At 38.0% G+C, this 22,314-nt stretch overlaps 1 protein-coding gene across 3 annotated transcripts in view; it reads right to left on the bottom strand.

The window, feature by feature from the left end:
- Window positions 1–19,462, bottom strand: part of LOC101413072 (zinc finger protein 705F-like) — a 29,063-nt gene extending 9,601 nt beyond the window's left edge. The window contains exons 1-7 of one of the 3 annotated variants that reach the window (XR_011647848.1): window positions 19,365–19,462; window positions 14,183–14,356; window positions 8,607–8,692; window positions 6,393–6,519; window positions 5,557–5,649; window positions 4,506–4,597; window positions 1,206–4,056 (exon numbers count right to left, since the gene is read on the bottom strand). Coding sequence is in view for 2 of the 3 variants with exons in the window: in XM_071212894.1 (XP_071068995.1) it covers window positions 1,222–1,290; window positions 4,506–4,597; window positions 5,557–5,649; window positions 6,393–6,519; window positions 8,607–8,639 (414 nt within the window). In the remaining variant the exon portion in view is untranslated. The remainder of the gene's footprint in view (window positions 1–1,205; window positions 4,057–4,505; window positions 4,598–5,556; window positions 5,650–6,392; window positions 6,520–8,606; window positions 8,693–14,182; window positions 14,357–19,364) is intronic. The other 2 variants (XM_071212894.1, XM_023584219.3) reach the window with 2 other exon arrangements.
- Between the last annotated feature and the right edge of the window lie 2,852 nt (window positions 19,463–22,314).

Below are 22,314 nucleotides of genomic sequence, written 5' to 3'. Positions count from 1 at the left end.
CATAAAAAAAAAACTGTAATTATAGTCTCTAAGTGGCAGCTACTGGTTCCCATCACACAACCTCACAAAAGGCCACCCCCATGGGGTACAGACCCTGGTTAGCTGCCACTGGCAGAAAGGTATTTAAAAATCCTATTCCCCAAGAACAGGACAGGCACACCTGATCATTGATCACAGCTTTTTATTATTGAGTTAAGATCACTGAGTAATGTAATGGAGGAAGTTATTGTTTCAAACTGCTCTGCAAAAACATGGTGGCATCTACCAACCTTTCCTGGACAGAGGCAGAGGCAGTGGTGATTTAAAGAAGCAGTAGTTCCCCAGGGTTGTGGGAGAGAGTAAACTGAAGTACTGCATTTGTTGCCCGGCTAGAAAAGCTCAACATTAGGAAGGCATTCAAGTTTTGCTGTCCTTACTCTCCATCTCTGCAGGACATATTAGAGCAAGCCTGCAACCCTTCATTAGTCCATGGCTCTGTTATGCCTAGGAAAGAACAACTTGGGAAATTCATCTCTGGAGTCACCTTCCTTCCAGAATTTACACTCTACACAAAAGCAGCATGAGACAATGAAATGAGTGTAAAAAACTATAGAAGTGGAACAGTCTGAGACAAAGGCCTGCAGCTTCAAATACTCAGGAGAGAACTGTCTATATACTAGGAAAAGAGCAGAAAACCAAACTCCTGTAAATAGTGAAACTCCAAAACAACTAACAAACAAAGACACAGGACAAGATGGAGGCCCAGAAAGACAAGAAAAACCCTGCACAGTATATTTGCCTTGACAAACCTTCCTGATAAGAGGGCTAAAGCCCAAGAAAATGTTTGTCCTCTCACCAGCTGTTTACAAAATGAAAACAATCCATCCCAGGCATAAATACAAGAAATGATATTTAAAATATTAACACAAAGAATGTGGAAAAAAATAAAATACAAGATGAGAAACAGGAAATGATCATCCATCCAAAGGAAGCAGATAAAAATACAGAAAATCCAAATGAAGATGAGAATGTGGGCATAACGAACAAAGTATTTTAAAGAGCGGTCTTAAAAACTCTAAAGAGGGTGAATGAAAGTCCAGGTAAAGAACTAAAGTATATCAGAAAAACAATAAATGAGCAATATAAAAGTTTAAGTTAAGAGAAAAATGTAAACAATTTAAGTAAAAGTAACAAAATAATAGTACTGGAGTTGAAGCCCACAATACCTGGTATGAGAAATTTTCAGGAGGGTTTCAAGAGTAGATTGGAGCTGGCAGTGATCTTGAATAAAAACATCTGAAGTGAGTTAGGCTGAGGAGGACAAAGAGAAAAGAAATATTGAAAGTGAAAATAGCCTAAAACACCTACTCCATACCAATATATCTGGCTCTGCCAAATGGAGAAGATAAAAAAGGCCAGAAGGATATTAAAAAAAAAAAAAAAAGACATTCACAAACTTTTAAGGTGTGATTATGCAAATCCAAGAGGCTTGGTGATCACCAAATGGGATAACTATGAAAAAATATACTCCACCATATATTGATTACACTACCAAGTACAAAGGACAATGAGAGTTCTGAAAGCTGCAAGAGAAAAGGAACATTTTATATACAATTAGATTGAGAAGTGATTGATTTCTCACCAGAACTCAATGGAGGCAAGAGGGCAGAAGGTTGAAATACTAAAAATTCGAAAGGAAAACAAATGCCAGACAAGAATTTATATAGTTAGCTGCTCTTTCAAAAATGACCCAGGTTTGATCCTTGGGGCCTCCTGGTATAGGCATGCCCACATGGTGAGCCAGGCCCATGCAGTGAGCCAGGCCCATGTGGCAAGCCAGTGACCATGCAGTGACCCAAATGGTGTGTCAGTGCCTGTGTGGCAACCTATGCATTGAGCCAGTGCACAGTAAACCAGTGCCTGCATGGTGAGCCAGTGCCCATGTGGTCAGCAAGTGCCCACACAGTGAGCCATGCAGCAAGATAATGATGCAACAAAAAGAGAGATGAAGGGGAGTTAAGGCAAGACAACTGAAACAAGGAACTGAGGTGGCACCAAGTGACAGGGAAACTTTCTCCTAATCAGTCTCCAGGATCAAATCCCAGTGCATCCTAGAGGAGAAAATGAGAAGCAAAAACAAACAAACAAAAAAAAAACAGACACAGAAGATTACACAGCAAATGGACACAGGCAGCAAAAAGAGCAGGGTGGAGGGGAGATGGGGGAGAAAAATATGAGGGAGAAATTAAGACATTCTCTGTTAAACAAAAGCTGAGGGAATTCATCACTGCTAGATCTGCCTCACAAGCAATGGTAATGGGAGTTTTTCAGAGTGAAAAGACACTAGGTAGTACTTCAAAACACCCTAAAGAAACAATGATCTGCAGTACAGGTAACCATTTGGATAACTGTAAATGCCAGCACTATTGTATTGTACTGTTTGGTATGTAACTCCACATCTTGCTTCCTACAAGTTTCTAAATGCAAATGTAAAAAAGGTAGTGATAAATAAAGCCTTTGGTACATTCAATGCACAAATATATAAGTGATAACAAGTAAAAAATGGTGGGGGTTCAGAGGCTTATAGTATACATGCAAGCTATTGAAGTAGTATGGATGACTATAGGAACTACTGAAGAGATTAAAAACACTGTTTATTCACTATGTGAGTTCTTTGGTATGTTTAAAGGTTAAATCTATGGCTGAAGTCTCTTTCATACCCAAATCTATTATACTGTGAGTTCTTACATTTAAAGTAAGAATACTGACTGACTGCTTTCTCAAATGTTTGGCATGCATAGGGATTCTCTCCAGTTTGACTAATCTTCTGTTGTCCAAGGTTAGAATAATTAATGTTTCCTCATACATATATTATGATTTCTGTCCAGTATGAATTCTCTCATGTCTCCTACAGGAAAAACGAAAAGCAAAAGCTTTCCCACATAGATAACATTCATAGGGTTTCTCTCGAGTGTGAATTCTCATATGTTCTTGAAGACTAGCATATTGATGGAAGGCTTTCCCACAAAGATGACACTCATGGGGTTTCTCTCCAGTGTGAGTTCTCACATGTCGTTTTAGGCTACTTAGGTGAACGAAGGTTTTCCTACATAGATGACATTCATGGGGTTTCTCTCCAGTGTGAGTTCTCACATGTTGTTGAAGATTAGCATATTGATGGAAAGCTTTCCCACAAAGATGACATTCATGGGGTTTCTCTCCAGTGTGAATTCTCTCATGTTCTTTAAGAGAGAGAAGTTGACTGAAAGCTTTCCCACATAGATGACATTCATGGGGTTTCTCTCCAGTGTGAGTTCTTTCATGTTGTTTTAGGTTACATAGTTGAATGAAGGCTTTCCCACAAAGATGACATTCATGGGGTTTCTCTCCAGTGTGAGTTCTCGCATGATATTTAAGGGAAGTATAATGACTATAGGTTTTCCCACACAGATGACATTCATGTGGTTTTCCTCCAGTGTGACATCTCTCATGCTGTTTAAGGGAAGACACTGTAGTGAAGGCTTTCCCACAGAGATGGCATTCATGGGTTTTCCCTCCAGTGTGAGTTCTTTCATGTTGTCGAAGATGGGCATGTTGACTGAAAGCTTTCTTGCATAGATGACATTCATGGGGTTTCTCTCCAGTGTGAGTTCTCTCATGATATTTAAGGGAAGTATAATGACTATACGTTTTCCCACATAGATGACATTCATGTGGTTTTCCTCCAGTGTGACATCTCTCATGCTGTTTAAGGGAAGATACTGTAGTGAAGGCTTTCCCACCTAGATGACATTCATGGGTTTTCTCTCCAACAGGAGTTACATTGTATTGCCTGAGGTCAGAGCATTGGATACAATTTTTATCACTTTGGTAGCATTCATATGATTTACTTGTATGGTGAAGATGCTTATGTTGTTTAACATATGAATAGTCACTGAGAACTGCTGGAGGTAGTTTCCTGAAATAGGATTTCTTTGTTTAGTGAATCAATGCATATTGGTTCACTATGGATGTGTGAGAGGAATCTTCTTGCAAATAATTACATTTAAAGGAATTCTTTTGGGTGTGAGAGCTGTGCTGTGGGGAATCAGATGAGAGACTGTAAAACTTTTGTCCATTTAAATGAATTCCTGCATTTCCCTATATATGACACCTAGACTAATCCACTAGTGATAGCCTCCAATTAAAATATCTGCCATGTTGGTTTCATATAAAAGAATTCTAATCCATACACATAGATTTTCTCTATTATAACACTCTAAGTGCAGAGTTATCTGATCAATTTTGAGCTTCATAATGTTTCAAAGATTACATTCATAAAACCTGCTTATACAATTTAATTTTATGTGAACTCAAGTTAGAGTTTGTGTTTAGGATTTTACTGAAAATTCAAACTATCACAAATTTTTGCTGGATTAGCACTTAATTCTAACATTAATTTTAATTTCATGATGTATTGAATTACTAATTTATTCCATCCTTTGGTTATCTATTTGGAACACTAGGGTATACAAAATTGAACTTACCAATGACATGGTTTTAGAAGTGTCTTTCTTACAGGTAGGTTGACTGAATATCATTTCTATCATTTCCCATGTTTTAAAGGTACAGTGCCTCCCTGTAGTAATTGAAAAAAGGCAAAATAACTTATTAGAATAGTTTTAGGGGAAGGAAAATTTAGAAAGTTCCAAATATCCCTTTCAGTATGTTTCCCACATTCACAATTAGCTGGGAAAGAAAATCAAAGTCATAAATAAGATAATTCTAGGACATAGCAGTCGGAAAGGATTTTGAGACATGGAATGTGAGAAAAAAGTTGGGATGTCAATGAGGTAAAAAAGAGGAAAGAAAATTTCCAAGAATAGAAACAGGACAAGGATTATTATGTGACAGTTTAATTACAATAACAAATGAATATTCCTTTCCCAATGCCAATGACACTCAATAAAGCTTAAGAAATGTATGGAACAAACACGTGACTAAAATTTCCCCAATATCTTCAGGTACATTTTAGAAATCATAACTCATATAAAGAAAACTGAAGAAATCATTACAGGTGGCGGATGTGGTTCAGTGGTTAGGGCATTCGTCTACCATATGAGAGGTCTGCGGGTCAAACCCCAGGCTTCCTTGACCAGTGTGCAGCTGGCCCATGCACAGTGCTGATGTGTGCAAGGAGCGCCATGCCATGCAGGGGTGTCCCCCACGTAGGGGAGCCCCATGCACAAGGAGTGTGTCCCATAAGGAGAGCCGCCCAGCACAAAAGAAAGTGCAGCCTGCCCAGGAATGGCGCCACACACATGGAGAGCTGACACAAGATGACACAACAAAAAGAAACACATATACCCGTGCCACTGACAACAACAGAAGCGGACAAAGATGAAGCAGCAAATAGACACAGAGAACAGACAACTGGGGTAGGGGGAGGGGAGAGAAATAAATAAATCTTTATAAAAAATGTCTAATTAAAAAAAAAAAAGAAATCATTACACACTTAAGGAATCCTGAAGCTAAAATATTCAAGCACATACTTTATCATGAGACCCCTCTTCTAATGCAGAGGTCTTTACGGTTCACCTGGATTCTGGTATTGAGGAAAACCTATTTCTTCTCTCAACACTTCTTCCTGTTCCAACTGGGAAAGCACATCTCTTTTGCAGACCTGATATCCTGTTTGTATGAAAAAAAAGTTACCTGGATTTTGAGTTATGATAGTAACAGGTCATGATCATGATGTACATCACAAGTCACCAAAGAATAGGGTAAGCATTGAAGGTCAGCAATGCAACAATAACTTGAACTTAGATCACTGACAATGTTTCAACAGAATCTGTAACTCTTGACCTTTTGCCCATTTCAATGAGGACCACTGTTTGTTGTTACCCATGAACTAGTAAAAAGAGAGATTGCAGAATTGTCTATATTTTAAATGGTGAGAAATCTGTTTTCAAAGTAATTGAATATTATGTTCAAAAATAATCCAATTAACATAAATTCCCAAAAAATGATCTAAATTCTATATGGAAAAGGATATAAGCAATGTTTCTACTACTGTGTTCTGAAGCCTCAGCATAGCACTTGGAGGAGAATACTTATTTCAGCACAGCCCTGAGGGTTGAAAATTGAAATTCAAGAAAGACATTAAATTGTGGTCAAGAAGATTAAATTCTATTGGGATGAACTCGATGTAAATAAAAAATGAAGAAACAAATTCATTTAGGGATTGTTAGCACAATATAAATGTATTAAAATTATAAAATACAAAAATATAACGTAAAAGATTATACAGTTTGGAGAAGCTGATTTACATATCTGAATTTAAAAATGGAAGATGATTTATGATAAATATATAGGTAGATTAGATAGATGTTAGATAGAAAATAGATATAGGTGGGAAAGTTTGAGAGTCTCACCTACTGAGACCAGGTTACTGATATTCTCCAGCATCACTTCTCTGAACAGCTTTCTTTGGGTTGTGTCTAACAGGTTCCACTCTTCCTGGGTGAAGTCTACAGCCACATCCTTGAAGGTCACTAATGCCTAAAAAATCACAGAAATTTGTGTTCACACAAGGCTATCCTTACCAATGTCTTGAGTGAGATGTACAAAATAACAGCACCAAAGAAGCAGAAACTGTGTATATAAAATTCGAAAGGTGTTGGGGTTCTAGTAACATCATTATCAATACTGAACTTCCATCTGCCTTTCAGATGTACTCACAGGCACATACAAACTCTGAACCCAAAATACCCCATTGTAAAAGAAAATCAAATGACATAGGGTGTGACATACACCTGGAAATATCCCACTAAATTTGTAATTATGCCTCTTTCTGCTAATTATTGCTTTCCTTTGAGCATTAATAATAAATCAATATTTGTTTTAGTAAATTTTAAGTAAATTTACAGATATTCTAAGGCAAGCAATATCCATTATATACATATCATTTTGAAAAATGGGTATGGTTAGGTTACTCCCCTATATAGATGAGCTCACTTTCCTCTCATTTATAAAATCATTTAAGAATATGTTGTGCATTTTGGCAAATGTAAGTTCATGTATCAATTGCTTTCTATCTAAATTCAATCCACAGGTCTATTATTAATTAAAATGGCAGGGACCCTTGAAAACATAACCAGAATTCTGCAAAACTGAATAGGATTCAAATCACTAAGTCCTGCTTTCCTCAGTGCTACATAGCTCAGGTATTCATTGTAATGAATAAATACAGATGGTCCAGTGTCACAAGTCAGGGACTCCTGAGAGAGTTGTACTGATACATGGCCTTAGACTGACCATTCCTACGGTAGGAGACGACCCAATCTCAACTTTTTCTGGAGTGTACAAAGACCAGTTTCATTGTCTCACTTGTATCTTCATCTCATTTGCCTGTGAAACATTAAAACAATCCTGTTCGTTGCCTCTGGCCTTTACTAATCTTTAAAAATTTTCACTGAGACATAAATTTTATTCTACCTATTATACAGCTTCTGAAACCACAGACAAAATGAAGGAAAAAATAATTCCTATACATAGCATCCACTAATAAAATTTGAATAAATTTGATTTAGAAAATTGAAGTGGGGAAATTTGAGCAAGATGGTAAGGAAAATTGTAGTTTTTAAAAAATTATTTCAAGGAAAGTGTATGTGGCTCAAATAGTTGGGTTCCTGCCTACCACATGGGAGGCCCTGTGTTTGGTTCCTGGTGTACCCCTAAAGAAAATGAGCAGGACAGCAAGCTGTCATGGGCTGGCATAGTGTGCTGACACAACAAGATGATGCAATGAAGAGACAATGATGTGATGGCCTGGCATGGCAACCTGATGCAACAAGATGATGCAATGAAGAGACACAAATAGGAAACACAGTGAGATACAACCAGCAGGAGAAGGGGTGGCTCAAGTCATTGGTTATCTCCCTCCAATATGGGAGGTCCTGGGTTCAGTTCCTGGTTTCTTTTAAATAGAAGATGAGCACACAATGAAAAGACACAGAGAGTAGACAGTGAATGCAAACAATGAGGAGGAGTTAATGAATTTATTTCTAAAATCTTTTTAAAAAGTATTTCAAAATGTAAAATATATTCCATCAAAACTTTAAGAAAATTAAAAGTGGAGGAAACAAATACATTATTCCTAATTTAATTTAATTTACAAAACTTTTCATGCACTTCTGACAAATATATCTACCCCTATACCCCAGTACCTGTAATGTTGGGCTGACTGCATGCACAGCTGAAAACTCAGCATCCCTTCTGACTGTAAACATCTCTTCTTACTCACCTCTATCACCACTATTCATCATATGGCCACGCCAATCTCAGGCACTAACATGATCCGTGATTTCATTATTCAATGAGGCCATGGGATGGGTGAGAAAAAGAAAACTTCTAAAATCTTCTCAGAGAATACACAGCTTTAATGGTAGCTTTAACCAACTCTTGTAATTACCTTGGAAGATTACTCATTGATCTGTATCTAACTTACCATAATTAATAAAGACTCCTATGTAAACTTAAGCTAAGATCCTTGATTAACTCCTGAATACACTTGGAATATTCACACCAATAGGAGAAATCTTCCCATCTGCTGGCAACAGAGGTGCAAAGAAGAATTACCTACTCACATGTGATTGCATTGCCAAAACCTTAGCTGGCATCTATCTTCCACTGGATTTTCACTCACAACCAGATAAGCAGAAGGACAGCAAAGCTGAGAATGGAGAAAGAAATCTTAAGATTCAAATCTTGACCACAATTTTCTAGGCCCCCCTATCCTGATGTCAAAACTTTCACCTAGGAGTATCTCCTGCCCAAACAAAACAGAACATAAGGTATGCTCAAGAGAAATAAGAAAGGACTCTCCCTTCCCAGGGTCAAGATGTTGGAGATCTTGTCTTCTCTGGCTAATAAAGATATGATTATCTTCATATTATAGATAAGAAGATGAAAATTCATGAATTGCATTTATTAATTAGCCCATGATGTTCAGAGACTTTTTAAAAAATATAATGCCAGTTTTACTCCTTTTTTGTTTGTAACAGCTTTTTTTAAAGATACTTAGATCACATAAGATGTTACAGTAAAAAATATAAGAGGTTCCCAAATACTCCCACTCCCCACCACCCCCATTCCTCCAAAATCAACAAACTCTTTCATCAGTGTGACACATCCATTGCATTTGATGAATGTATTTTGGAACACTGCTACACCGCATGGGTTATAGTTTAATTGTAGTTTACACTCTCTCCCAGTCCATTCAGTGAGTTATGGCAGGATATATAATGTCCTGCATCTGGCCTTGCAATATCATTCAAGACAACTCCAAGTCCTGAAAATACCCCCTTATCACACCTCTTCTTCCCTCTCCCTGCCCCTGCCAACTCCCACAGTCACTGTCTCCACATCAATGATACAGTTTCTTCCATTGCTAGAGTTACAATTCTATAGCAGAATACCAATAAGTGCACTTTAATCCACATTTTATTCATTCATTCTGAGGACCCTGGGATGGAGATGTCCACTCCATCTCTAAATCAAGAGGGTGCTTAGTTCCTACATGACTGTTGTATGGGATTCCTACTTGCAGTGTAGACACTCTCAGTTACCTGGTGTGCTGGTTGACAATTCTCACCTCCCTGTTAGCTGACCTGGGTAAGTCCAATGAACCTGATAGCAGGTGTTACAACTCTGTTGAAGTCAAACTCAGCATGTAAATGAATTTCCTTCCCCCCAGCATGGGACATGATTCCCAGGGATGGGCGTCCCTGGTGCCAAGGGATTACTACCAAACACCAGCTGGTGATGCAACTAGAAAAAGACCTGGATTAAAACAGGGAAATGGTAAAGACAAATGAGTTTATATGGTTAAGGGACTTTGGAATGAGTCAAAAGGTCATCAGAGGGATCACATTTATGCACATCTCAGCAGGATCTCAGAGAAAGCCAAAGTAGATACAACCCCAAATAGTGGTGCTCCTGAAAGCTACAGAGACACCTAGGTCCTATGGTCATGACAGATGGCATTCACTGCCTTGTCAGTGGGCCCTGCTTTGGAATTTGTGCTCCTGAATGTGATGGAGTTGGGCTCAGATGTGACCTCTCTACACATGCCTCTTCTGTCATTAATGAACCTGTGGTTGGTGCTGGGGTTGGTGTATGCTCAGGAGACTTGAATCTCTGGACTGTCTGTGTGCCAGCTGGGCCCTGAGCCTCAACAAAATTGCAACACATGCTCCCTGGTTCACTGGAGACTTTTAATTCATTGCTGATTCCAAAACATAGATATCCTTAACCAAAATCACACCTGTAATTGGGTCCTCACCATAAGAGGAAGCATACTGTAATCTCTGTTATAAATATTACTGTTTTTTTGCAATAGCACTGGCTCTCTGTTGGAGATTTGGACCTGAAGATTATAAGGAAAGAAAGAAAGAGAAAAAGAGAGTAAAAGAAAGAGAAAGAAAGAAAAAGAAAGGAAAAACAAGAGAGATGGGATCAGGGGGTCTGCGAGTAGAGACTCATCAGACAACTTTATTGCTTACAAGGGGCTCTCTATATACCCCAGTCTATGTGACAAGCAGGAACACGTAGCCTGCATGACAACAAGCAGCAACATGTAGCCTAGGTGACAACAAGCAGCAACATGCATTAACTATCAGCATTACCCATAGTCTAAGGAATTGAAAAAAAATTCTTATCTCAAGGTACAAAGTCTAAGTGTTCTATTCACTACAAAAAGTATGTGCTCATCTTTTCTTTCAGCCTTTAACAACTTCATCCCATTTGCCAGGAACTCTTAATTACCACATTCCTTAGGTTGCAAGTGTAGCCATGGAGACAGCACATCTCTCCTTGTGAGGCCACTGTGCCTCAGTTTCCAACAGCTCTCTCACATGCATTTCTGATTTCTGTATTCCCCCTTCCTGCTCTACCATGAACCTGACCTTCTGGATACATTTGTTCTAAAACACCTTTATTCTTCCATATGTACAATGCAGCCCACTCAACACTGAGTTCTACATCCCACCCAAATATATTTGGAAATCAACTAAGAAGCTTAAGAAATATATTATTAAAATAAAAGAAAAAAGAAAAAAAGAATATATATATTATTATGAGGTTGATCAGACCCAAGATTACCTTAATCATTTGTACCTCAATTCCAGGAAGAAAATTATTATATTTAACATGTTTAGAGAATTATATATATATTTTTTAATTTAATCTTCTCAGTAACCCAACTGATAAAGTCTAATTTACTCATTTAACAAATGTCCTACATTAAGGCTCAGAGAGGTGAAGTAAAATGACAAATTTATATCGCCACTGAAAAACACAGATTGAGTCTGAATTTTTTCTTCCTGTATCCCAATTTCAAATATCTTAAGGGTTACATATCACACCTAGTTATTACATGGAATGTCACTTCTTATTTCAATATTCAGATCCTCACCCTGTTGTCAAAACTTCCTCTTCATAGAGTTTGTTACTTACACCCACGAACAGCAAATCTGTTCAAGGAAATCTCCTTTTCATTGAACCTGTTGTCAGATTTTCTCTATGTTCTTGGCTAAGCTGTAAGAAATTAATTTCAAGAACAAGCTGGGTTAGTTAGGCCAGTAACTTATTAGGGAATGATCAGAAGAGAAATGGGAGAAAATAACAGATCATGGGGCCCAAGTAAAGAGGAAGGGGCTGAAGAGTGATAAAGAGGGTTGACAGACTACAATTCCCCATTACAGATCATAAATCCCCAGGTTTACTTGTGTATTGATCCAGCTGAGGGGTGAAAAAGGCCAGAACAGGGGGCAGAAGGCAAGAACAGGGGTCAAAAGGCAAGAGAGGGGCAGTTGGCCTTTGCATTTGCTTTTAGAACCATTAATTATAACACACTTTGCTAATGACAGGAGGTAGTCCCAGCTGTTTGATGTTTTAATTGACTCCCCCACCAATCGATCCCCCAGGAGGGACCTATGATAAGGCCCCTGGAGAACATCCAGTTCTCCTAGCTTCCAGAGGAAATCTCATTCAGAATGGGATTCTTCCAAGTTTCTCCAGCAGCCATCTTGGGAGTACCAATTTCCACATGTGCAAGGGTGGTGGTTTTTCTGCCAGGTTCCAGATCCATCTATTGATTCCCTAACTTGCCTGCTTCAAATCTACTTCCCAAACATTACCTCCCAACTTATGTAGTATTTACTGCCAGATGTATTCCAAGCATGCATATTTCAGCATATGTTTCATGAGGATATTTTTTTAAATTTTTTAAATTTTTAATTTTTAAAAAGAAACTTAGATCATATAAATGTTACATAAAAAATGTAGGAGAGGGAAGCAGATTTGGCTCAACTGATAGAGCGTCCACCTACCACATGGGAGGTCCAGGGTTCAAACCAAGGGTCTCCTGACCCATGTGGTGAGCTGGCCCATGTGCAGTGCTGCTATGCACAAGGAGTGCTGTGCCATGCAGGGTTGTCCCCTGTGAAGAAGAGCCCCATGCACAAGGAGTGTGCCCTCTAAGGAGAGCCATGCCACATGAAAAAAAGTGCAGCCTGCCCAGGAGTGGCGCTGCACACACAGAGAGCTGACGCAGCAAGGTGATGCAACAAAAAGAGACACAGATTCCCAGTGCTGCTGACAAGAATACAAGCACACACAGAAAAACACACAGTGAATGGACACAGAGAGCAGACAACTGGGCGTGAGGGAATGGGAGAGAAAAAGAATAAAAAATAAATCTTTTTAAAAAATGCAGAAGATTCCCATATGCTCCACTCCCTCCCCTCCCATACTTTCCCACATTAACTGCATCCTTCATTAGTATGGTACATTTTTTGCAATTGATGAACACATATTGAAGCATTGCCACTAAGTGTGGATTATAGTTTACATTATAGTTTAAACTCTTTCCCACACATTTTTGTAAGTTATCACAAGATATGTAATGGCCTGTATCCATCACTGCAACATCATTTAGCACAATTCCAATGTCCCAAAAATACCACCATATTGCACTTATTTTTTTAAAGATATTTAGATTACATAAATGTTACATAAAAAATATAGGTGAGTCCCACATGCCCTAATCCCCACATCCCACATTTTTCCACATTAACAAAATCCTTCATTAATGTGGTACATTCATTGCAATTGAGGAACCCATTTTGTAGCATTGCCAATAAGCATGGATTAAAGTTTACATTGTAGTTTATTTACACTCTCTCCCACACAATTCTGTAGGTTATGGCAAGATAAGTAATAGCTTGTTCTGTCATTACAGTGTCATTCAGGACAATTTCCAATTCCCAAAAATGTCCCTATATTACACTTGTTTTCCCTCTCCCATCCCTCAGAACCTCCAGTGGCCACTGTCTCCACATCAATGATATAACTTCTTCCACTGCTAGGATCACAATAATTACTTCAATTTACTCCACATTGGCTCAAAACTGAGAGTGTACATCTCTATTTACATACGTAAAGGCAAAAAATCCAACATAACTCAAGACAATACTACCACCATGAGCCCAGAAATTTAAATAAATTCTTTCTTTCTAGAGTTAACACTCTGATTAACCTAAATATCAATCAAGATGAATATAATCAAGATATGCCACTTTAACAAAGTATTTCCTTCAAATTAAGTAATTTTGAGTTAGGACTCCTCCAGGCATCCAAGGATTGAATAAGAATTCATTTCTCAGAAACACTCAAACACATTCATATTAGCTATTATTTCAGCACTGAACACTATAACCACCCTTCATTTCTGTGGAAATCCCCTCAAAAAATTTCCCACATCATCCTCATATTCTTTTAGTCTTTGTTTTGTCATTTCCTCAGAGATCTCTTCACTGAACCCCAACCAAAAGTATCCTTTGCCTTTCCTATAGCCTATATTAAAATTCTACTGTTCCTTCAGGTCACTCATATCATTTTTCATTGTATAATTATTCATTTGTTTGTTCCTATTTTGACCTCTTCCCTGTTCTAAATGCATAAAACCCTTCCTTGAGTGATAATATATTAAACGAGTTTCCCTTTGGCAATGAGCAAATAATTATAAATCCAGAAATATTATATATCCACAATAATTTTACCTGACCTCAGATAGCCTTTATCCAACTGCCTGCAGTCAAATTAAATAACACATTCTGATTAAAAAGTAAATCATTTACAAAATAAATGAGGACTCTCCCACCTGGTTAAAATTCTCTCCCTTATTCATGAGAATCCAAAAGGACTGAGAATGCAGGGAGCCCAAGTCTTAATGAGGCTGCTTTCATTCCAAGTAGCGTTTAGAGCTTCTTTGTCTCTAGAAAAACACCATTTTGATGGCAAACTCTCTTTCAATGTAGTTGTAACAGCATCAGCCCTATAATTCAAAAGACACAATTAGATTAACACAGATGTTAGTTAAGATAAATCTACTCGACACACCTTGTGTCATTCACTTCCTTCTAAAACTCTCAAAAACAACCTTTCTGCTTTTTCAAAGATATGTCACACTTTTATGGATTTTGGTTGTCCTAGGCAACTACTCAAAAGCACCTATAGCAAAAAGTTTCTTACTAATCTGTATATGTAAGAGGAATGGAAATCTACGAATATTTTGAGTCACCCATGTGACTATATAAGTAGAAATATTTGTGCTGAAGAAACAAGGAAAATTTTTATTGTTCTAGAGTGTGTATACGTTACTATCAACCACATACTGACTGAATAAGACAGCCATCCACAATTTTCTTCCACCAAAAAGGATGAACTCTGTACTCTTACCCAACCCTGTCTTCCATCAGAAGGAAATTCAGTGAACAGTTATAACTGGGGTTCTTAACCATTTTTGTTCCAAGGACTCCTTTGCCAGTCATGTGAACACCATGGACCCCTACTCAGAATGTAGCAGCAGATAATTTTATGACACTCAACATCGCCATGTCTTTAAATTAAAATTTTCAATTCAAACTCAAAAGACCCCCTGAAAACCTGACCCTGAAATCTCCACAGACCCTGGTTTAGAGCCCCTGATCTATAGTGATTTTCAGCATGTCTGGAAGCAAAGAGGGTTCCTCATATCTGGCATGCTAGTTGAAAATTGTTGACAAGTGAATTATCTCCTTTCTGCCATTTTATTCCCATCTACTGTTGCTATCATTAATATAAAGGCTTACACAAAAAGGACTGAGCGTGAATATTTTAAAAATGCACTTGCATATTTTCATGCAAAAACAGTCACAAGTAAAACAGGTATAATTATAAACTTAAATTAATGCTGTCTAAATTAAATGAAGAACCTAGCCATTATAGGCCCAAAATTTTACCTTAGGCCCTCTGTTTATTCATAGCACTTATTTTAGGAAATTCAAATTCTCCCCATATGAAATTTTTCCTGGCAGACCTATCTCTGGGAATAAACTGAGAACATTGTCACACAATGACATGACCCAATTTGCAAACCCTTAATGCATTATGCCAAAGATTACCTTCAACAAGTAAAGGACACTTTTCCTGTCTCACATGACAGACACTCCATTAATCATAATCTGACACCAGGGAGCAGACTTGGCCCAGTGGTTAGGGCATCTGTCTACCACACAGGAGGTCCGCGGTTCAAACCCTGGGCCTCCTTGACCCGTGTGGAGCTGGCCCATGCACAGTGCTGATGCGTGCAAGGAGTGCCCTGCCACGCAGGGGTGTCCCCGCATAGGGGAGCCCCACGCGCAAGGAGTGCGCCCCATAAGGAGAGCCACCCAGCGCCAAAGCAAGTGCAGCCTGCCTAAGAATGGCGCCACCCACATGGACAAATGACACAACAAGATGATGCAGCAAAAAGAAACACAGATTCCCGTGCCACTGACAAAAACAGACGTGGACAAAGAAGACACAGCAAATAAACACAGAGAACAGACAACCAGGGTTGGGGGGAAGGGGAGAGAAATAAATAAATAAATAAATAAATAAATAAATAAATAAATCTTAAAAAAAAATTCTGGCACCAGGATAGTGGATCTACTGGAAATCACACATACAAATACAGATTCTGACTAAAAGGAAGCCTGCCAAGTACTCCTAACTTCTGGTAATGCAAATTAATTACAGGGTATTGAGCCATGGGTACACATTACTCAATAAAAAATGTTCTATCAGACTCCTGGACTAATTATGCAGAGGTAAAAATCCAACTAGCCAGGAAGGGAAGTAGGCAATGTTACAAAGTAGACTACTGTTCCCAAGGTGACAGATCAAATCCTAGCATACATGCTACCTTACTAATATTTATAATGCATAAAATCTTTATATTTCATTATGCTTTGCTCTTGTACTGGCTTAGAAAGACAATGTCATTATCTTTTTCTACAAGGACTTTTCAAAGGAATGTAACCTTATAGACTGTTTGAATTGTCACCATGAGCTCTGATATATGCACATTGCAAGGGACCCCACAGTTCTACCCATAACAAATTTCTTTTTTATCCCAATGGTTCACTCTTCAGATCAAACTGCACCATTTGTTTCACATCAGATATGAATACTAAACCCAAGTCTTCTTTATTCTGCTTTAAAATTTCTTGGACATGGAACCTTGTATCCAAGAATTAAGAATTAGCTTAAGTTTATGATTACTGAATCATTATACACATGTTTTTTCCCCTTATTTTTTCACTATATTATAGAATAGTCTAAAGCTAATACCTGAAATTACTGAAACTGGCTAGTCTAGTTTCAACCTAGAAAGGCTAGGTCAACCTCACCTTTCTTTATGGTTATTTCAAATTAGGCACACCCTTGTGTATACATACTATTGTGATGGTTATTCCAGTCTGATCTTACTTTTGTTTATGGTTATTTGAAAACTAGGTTTGTGTATATTTACTATTGTGATTATAACCACTCCACCCTCCCCTGTTTGAAACCATAAAAACCCCAAACTCCTCAAAATCAAGGAGGCAGATTTTTGGGTCCTTCTAGACCAATGATCTCTTTGCTTGCCTAGCAAATAAACTTTCTCACTTGGAAACCCAATGTCTCAGGAATTGGTCTTTAAAGTGTATTGGAAGGAAAGAACCTGTTTTTGCTCAGTGTAAACCACACAATAGACACAACTGATTGAGAGAATTATAAAGATACCATAGAAGAGTTTGGAAAACTTGCCATAATAGTCTACATACCTCCACAAACTACAAGTTACATTAACAATGCATGTCTACTTTCAGGTTTAAGTTACTGGATCTGCAAAATATTCACAATATAAATAATTTTCGGTAAGCTTTTCATTTATAGTCTCAATAAGACAGACCCTTGGATACTAAGGACAAATGATAGTATTCCTACTAATAAATCTAAAAACAACATCACATTGACTGTATTTACATTGTTCTGCCAGGCAATAATTTTTTTAAAATTTTCTAAGATTTATTTTATCTATTTACTTCTCCCCCACCCCATTGCCTTGCACTTACTGTCTGCTCTCTGTGTGTTCTTCCATGTTTGCTTGTCTTCTCTTTAGGTGGCACTGGGAATTGATCCTGGGACCTTCCAGAGTAGGAGAGATGTGCTCAAATCTTGTGCAACCTCAGCTCCCTGGTCTGCAGCATCTCTTACTGTCTCTCCTCTGTGCCTCTTTCTGTTGCATCACCTTGCTGTGCCAGCTCTCTGCATGGGCCAGTTCTCAGCACTCCAGTCAGGCCAGCTCACCATTATGGCCAGCTTGCCTTTCAACAGGCAGCCCTGGGAATCAAACCCTGGACCTCCTATATGGTAGGTGGGAGCACAATCACTTCCCCAGGCAATATTTTTGTTTTGGAAATGTTATCAGATACTTGACTAGGTTGTAAATTACCTTTACAGTTGACAAAATGCCTGGGTAATATGCATTTGGTCACCTCACAGTCCTTTAGGAATTTATAATAAATCTGAAACTTCTCACTGGACTACCCCCTCAAGCTACAGTCTCAGGGGAAAGAGAATTTACCCAGGGAGGTAACCATTCTGGGTTTGGGTCTTTGGGCAGATTGCTGCTACCTTGGCTTGGGGCTAACACAAATGAAAACAGGATTAAAATCACAATAGGAGAAATTACTGAATCTACTGCTAAAGCTATAGCTGCACAACAACTCATTAGATTTATTAGCTTAACTTGTTACTTATTAGCTGAACAAGTAGGCATTTTCGTTATTGCCAATACCACCTGTTGTATTTGGATACACACTTCTGTGGAAGTTAAGGTAAAATTAAATGAAATAATTAAATGCACTACATGACTTAAAAAAGTAAGGCCTTTCTTTTGATCACTTTGATTTCATTTGGGTCAAAACATGGGAACTGGGCTTAGGCATATACTTACTATGAGGTGGACATTTGGACCTTTTATCACTCATAATATTCATTATAATCTCGCTGGTGGACTGTTTTTCCCAAAGATTTGAATGTGTGTCACCAACCACATGTGACCCAGCAAATGATTTCTTTATGTCTGGGATGACCTAAAAATTATGATCATGCTAAAACTGACATGATCATGTATGAGCCCAACATGAAAACAACTAGCAAATATTACCCCAAGTCCTTAGGCAGTAAATGAAAACGGGTTCAACACCTTAAATTTTTATCACAACTCCCAATGGCTGACAGCCAGATCAAACTGAGGTGAGGTAAATAAATTAAGTAGACCTTTAAGCTAAGCCCTACATCAGCAAACTAAAACTTAACTTAATTCCTATCTCTTACAAGCCCTCCTTTCCCCAGTACAAGAAACATAACAGCCTGCCATAATTTGCCAGTTTTTCCTCTCTTCCTTCTTCAGGAATCTTGATCTATTCTCTGTTTCTGTATAGAATTTTGTCCCCTGCTCCTAAGATTTGTTTAATCTTCCTCATTCAGTGCCCCATTTTCCTTACACTTTTCATTTCTGGAACTCTCCAGTCCAGCAGGAGTTCAGTTTACTCCTCCCTCTCCATTTTCCTCTGTGAGGCTTTTCTGCCTAAAGTTTCTTCCCTGCTAGGTTATCCTGCCTCGGAGAGTCATTGCAGAAAGGTGGGACCCTCGGAAGGGTCCATTCTGCATTTAGGGAATTCAACCCGCACAAACTGGATGTAGTGACTGCACCGCTCGACCACAGCCAATCTGAGATTTCATTCCCTACCCCCCCCCCCCCCAAATGAGGGCCCTTTTGCTTCCAGCACCCCGCAGCAAATTGTTTTCAGCACTGGGTCTCTGTGCCTGGATACGCACGGGGCCCCAACTCACTGCTGTGAGTTCCTCGAAAACCTCTTTCCCCGGTGAGAGGCGTCCAGGCGGCTTGCTGCAGAACCCAGAAGCTTTGCAGGGCCCCCACTGGGAGGGAAGCGAAGAGGACCGGTTGGTCCCAGATAGAAGTTTCCTACCTGATACTTTTTCTTCAGTTCGGCGTTTGTGCAGCCCCTCGGCCGGCTCTACCACCCACCAGAGTATCTGCGGAGGTGTTTTCGGGGAATGACTTCCGTCGCTGGTTGATGACGTCACCCCGCCGCCACTTTTTTTTTTTTTTTTCCCAAGAGGTACCAGAGGTTGAACTCAGGACCTATTACCATGGGAAGCAAGAATGTCCCATGATGATGGAGGAGGTTGTTGTTATGGGCGGAGTGGGGTGAGGAGGTGGAGGGTATATGGGGACCAAAAGTAGAGACAAAAAAAAAGAACTCACCCATTGAGCTACATCCACTCTCCAATGAGAGTTGGTTTATTTCACTTTTTTATTTTGTTTTTAGAAGGACCAGGGATTGAATCCAGGGCCTCATACATGGGAAACAGGAAATCAACCACTTGAACTACATCTACTCCCTCATTGATTTTTTCTAACTTTATCTCAACTTCCAAAAATAAAATAATATACAAAGGCAGCTTAACAAATTATGAAAGCATTAATCTAAAAATTTCTGCCCGGTCACATTTATCATATTTAATCCTAAAAGCAAACTTAGTTATTTCTCCAGTGTTCAGAAAGACACATAAATGCGCAGAGACTGGTTAAATGACATTACCTACATCTCCTTCTTAATGAAGGAAATGAAGAAAAAAATGTTTAATCATATTCACCTCTAATAAAACTAAACTCATTTTTTTACCTTTAGCATTGATATAGTACCTTCTTTGCCTTTCCTACAAAAATATTGCAATATTATTGGTAATTATAGTCTATAGTGGTTGTATTTTTCTTATTTGTCACCAAATTCTTAACATCTTGTAGTTGAAGAACATTCTTGCATTTATATTATTAAGCGGAATCCTCATCTACCACCAAAATCACTATGTAGACTATCCTATAGCTGTCTTTCAATTAACATTAACCTCCCTAAACTACATCTTTCAACTACAATCACAAGTTATAAATAAGCACTGTATGTAATAGTCATAATAATGTGCTACTTTCAGCTCTCTCCATTGCAACATATTTACTACTGAATATAAAACATTTTACATACGTTCCATATCATCTCCTCCTTCTTAGCTAGCATTTTATCTCCTACTCACCTGTACTCTGTACTGTAATTACATAAGCTTACTAATAGTATTTAGTCCATATCAGTGAGAACATACAATATTCATCCTTTTGTTTCTGCCTTCTTTCACTCAAGGTTAATCCTTGTTGGCACATGCATCCTGATTTCATTTCTTCTTACAAGTGAAGAGTATTATCTTGCATGTTTATGCCACATTTTTTTATCCATTCATTGTTTCATGGGCATTTAAGCTGTTTCCATCTTTTAGCAATTGTGAGTAATGCCACTATGAGTATGGATGAGCAAATATCTGTTAGCATTCTTTCTTTCAGTTCTTCTGTATATATTCCTAGTTGTAGGATTGCTGGATCATAGAATAATTCTATATTTTGCTTCCTGAGGGACCACCAAATCATCCCCCACAGAGCCAACACCATTTACATTCCCATCAACAGTGAAGGAGTGTTCATATTTCTCCACATCCTCTCAAACACTTGTAATTCTCTATCTTTTTAATAATGGCCATTCTGTATGGCATGAAACATTATCACATTGCAGTTTTGATCATTTCCCTAATAGCTAGTGATGCTGAACATTTTTTCATGTGCTCTTTTGGCTATATGCATTTCCTCTTTGGAAAAATGTCTATTCAATTCTTTTGCCCATTTTTAAATATGGTTGTTTTATGGTCATTGACTTATGTGATCTATTTATAAAACATGGAAATAAAGTCTTTGTTGGTTTTTCTCCCATTGAATATGCTGCCTTTTAACATTCTTGAAAAAATGTTTGAAATGCAAAAATGTTTAATTTTGAGGAAGTCTTAAATCCTTTAAATGTATTTTTTTATTTCATTGCTTGTGTTTTGGGTGTAAGGACCAAGAAACCACCACTTAACACAAGATCTAAAAGTTGTTTCCCTACATTTTCTACTAGGTGATTTATGGTTCTAGTCTTTACATTTAGGTCCTTGACCTATTTTGAAATAATTTTTGTATAAGGTGTAAGATACGAATCCTTTCCTTTCTTTGAGATATGAGTATCCAGTTTTCCCAGCACCATTTGTTGAATAGACTGTTCTGATTCAGCTGGGTTTGTTTCACAGACTTGTCACAAATCACTTGACCATAGATATGCCGGTCTATTTTGGAGCTCTTGATTTGATCCCATCAATCTGTCTTTATACCAGTACATGTTTTTTGTTTTGTTTTGTTTTTTAACCACTTTAGGTAAATAATATGCTTTAGAGTCAGAAAGTGAAAGTCCTTCAACTTCATTCTTCTAGTTTAAGATAGGTTTGGTTATTCAGGGGCCCATGTCCTTCCAGATAAATTTGATAATTGGCTTTTCCAATTTTACAAAAAAGGCTTCTGAACTTGTATCAGCATTGCATTAAATCTATAGTTCAGTTTGTGTAAAATTGACATCTTAGTGATGTTTAGTCTTCCAACACATGAACATGGAATGTTCTTCAATTTATTGAAGACTTCCTTGGTTTCTTTTAAAAATGTTTTGTAGTTCTTTGAATACAGGCCCTTTACATCTTTGATTGGTTATTCCTAAGTGTTTGATTCTTTTAGTCACTCTTGTAAATGGAATTTTTCCCCTACCTTCCTCCTCAGTTTGCTCTTTAGTAGTGTATAATATGTTTTCATATTAATGTTTTATTCTGCCACTTTGATAAAATGTCTATTAGTTCTAGTAATTTTGTGGTGGATTTTTCAGGATATTCTAAGATAGAACCATATCATCAGGGAATAGTGAACATTTTATTTCTTCCTTTCCTATTTGGGTGACTTTTGTTTGTTTTCTTGCATAATTGCTCTAGTTAGAACATCTAGCACAATACTGATTA

Source organism: Dasypus novemcinctus, chromosome 31 (genome assembly GCF_030445035.2).
Source record: "Dasypus novemcinctus isolate mDasNov1 chromosome 31, mDasNov1.1.hap2, whole genome shotgun sequence".
NCBI classification, from domain to species: Eukaryota; Metazoa; Chordata; class Mammalia; order Cingulata; family Dasypodidae; genus Dasypus; species Dasypus novemcinctus.
This window is presented reverse-complemented; position numbering and strand designations above follow the sequence as displayed.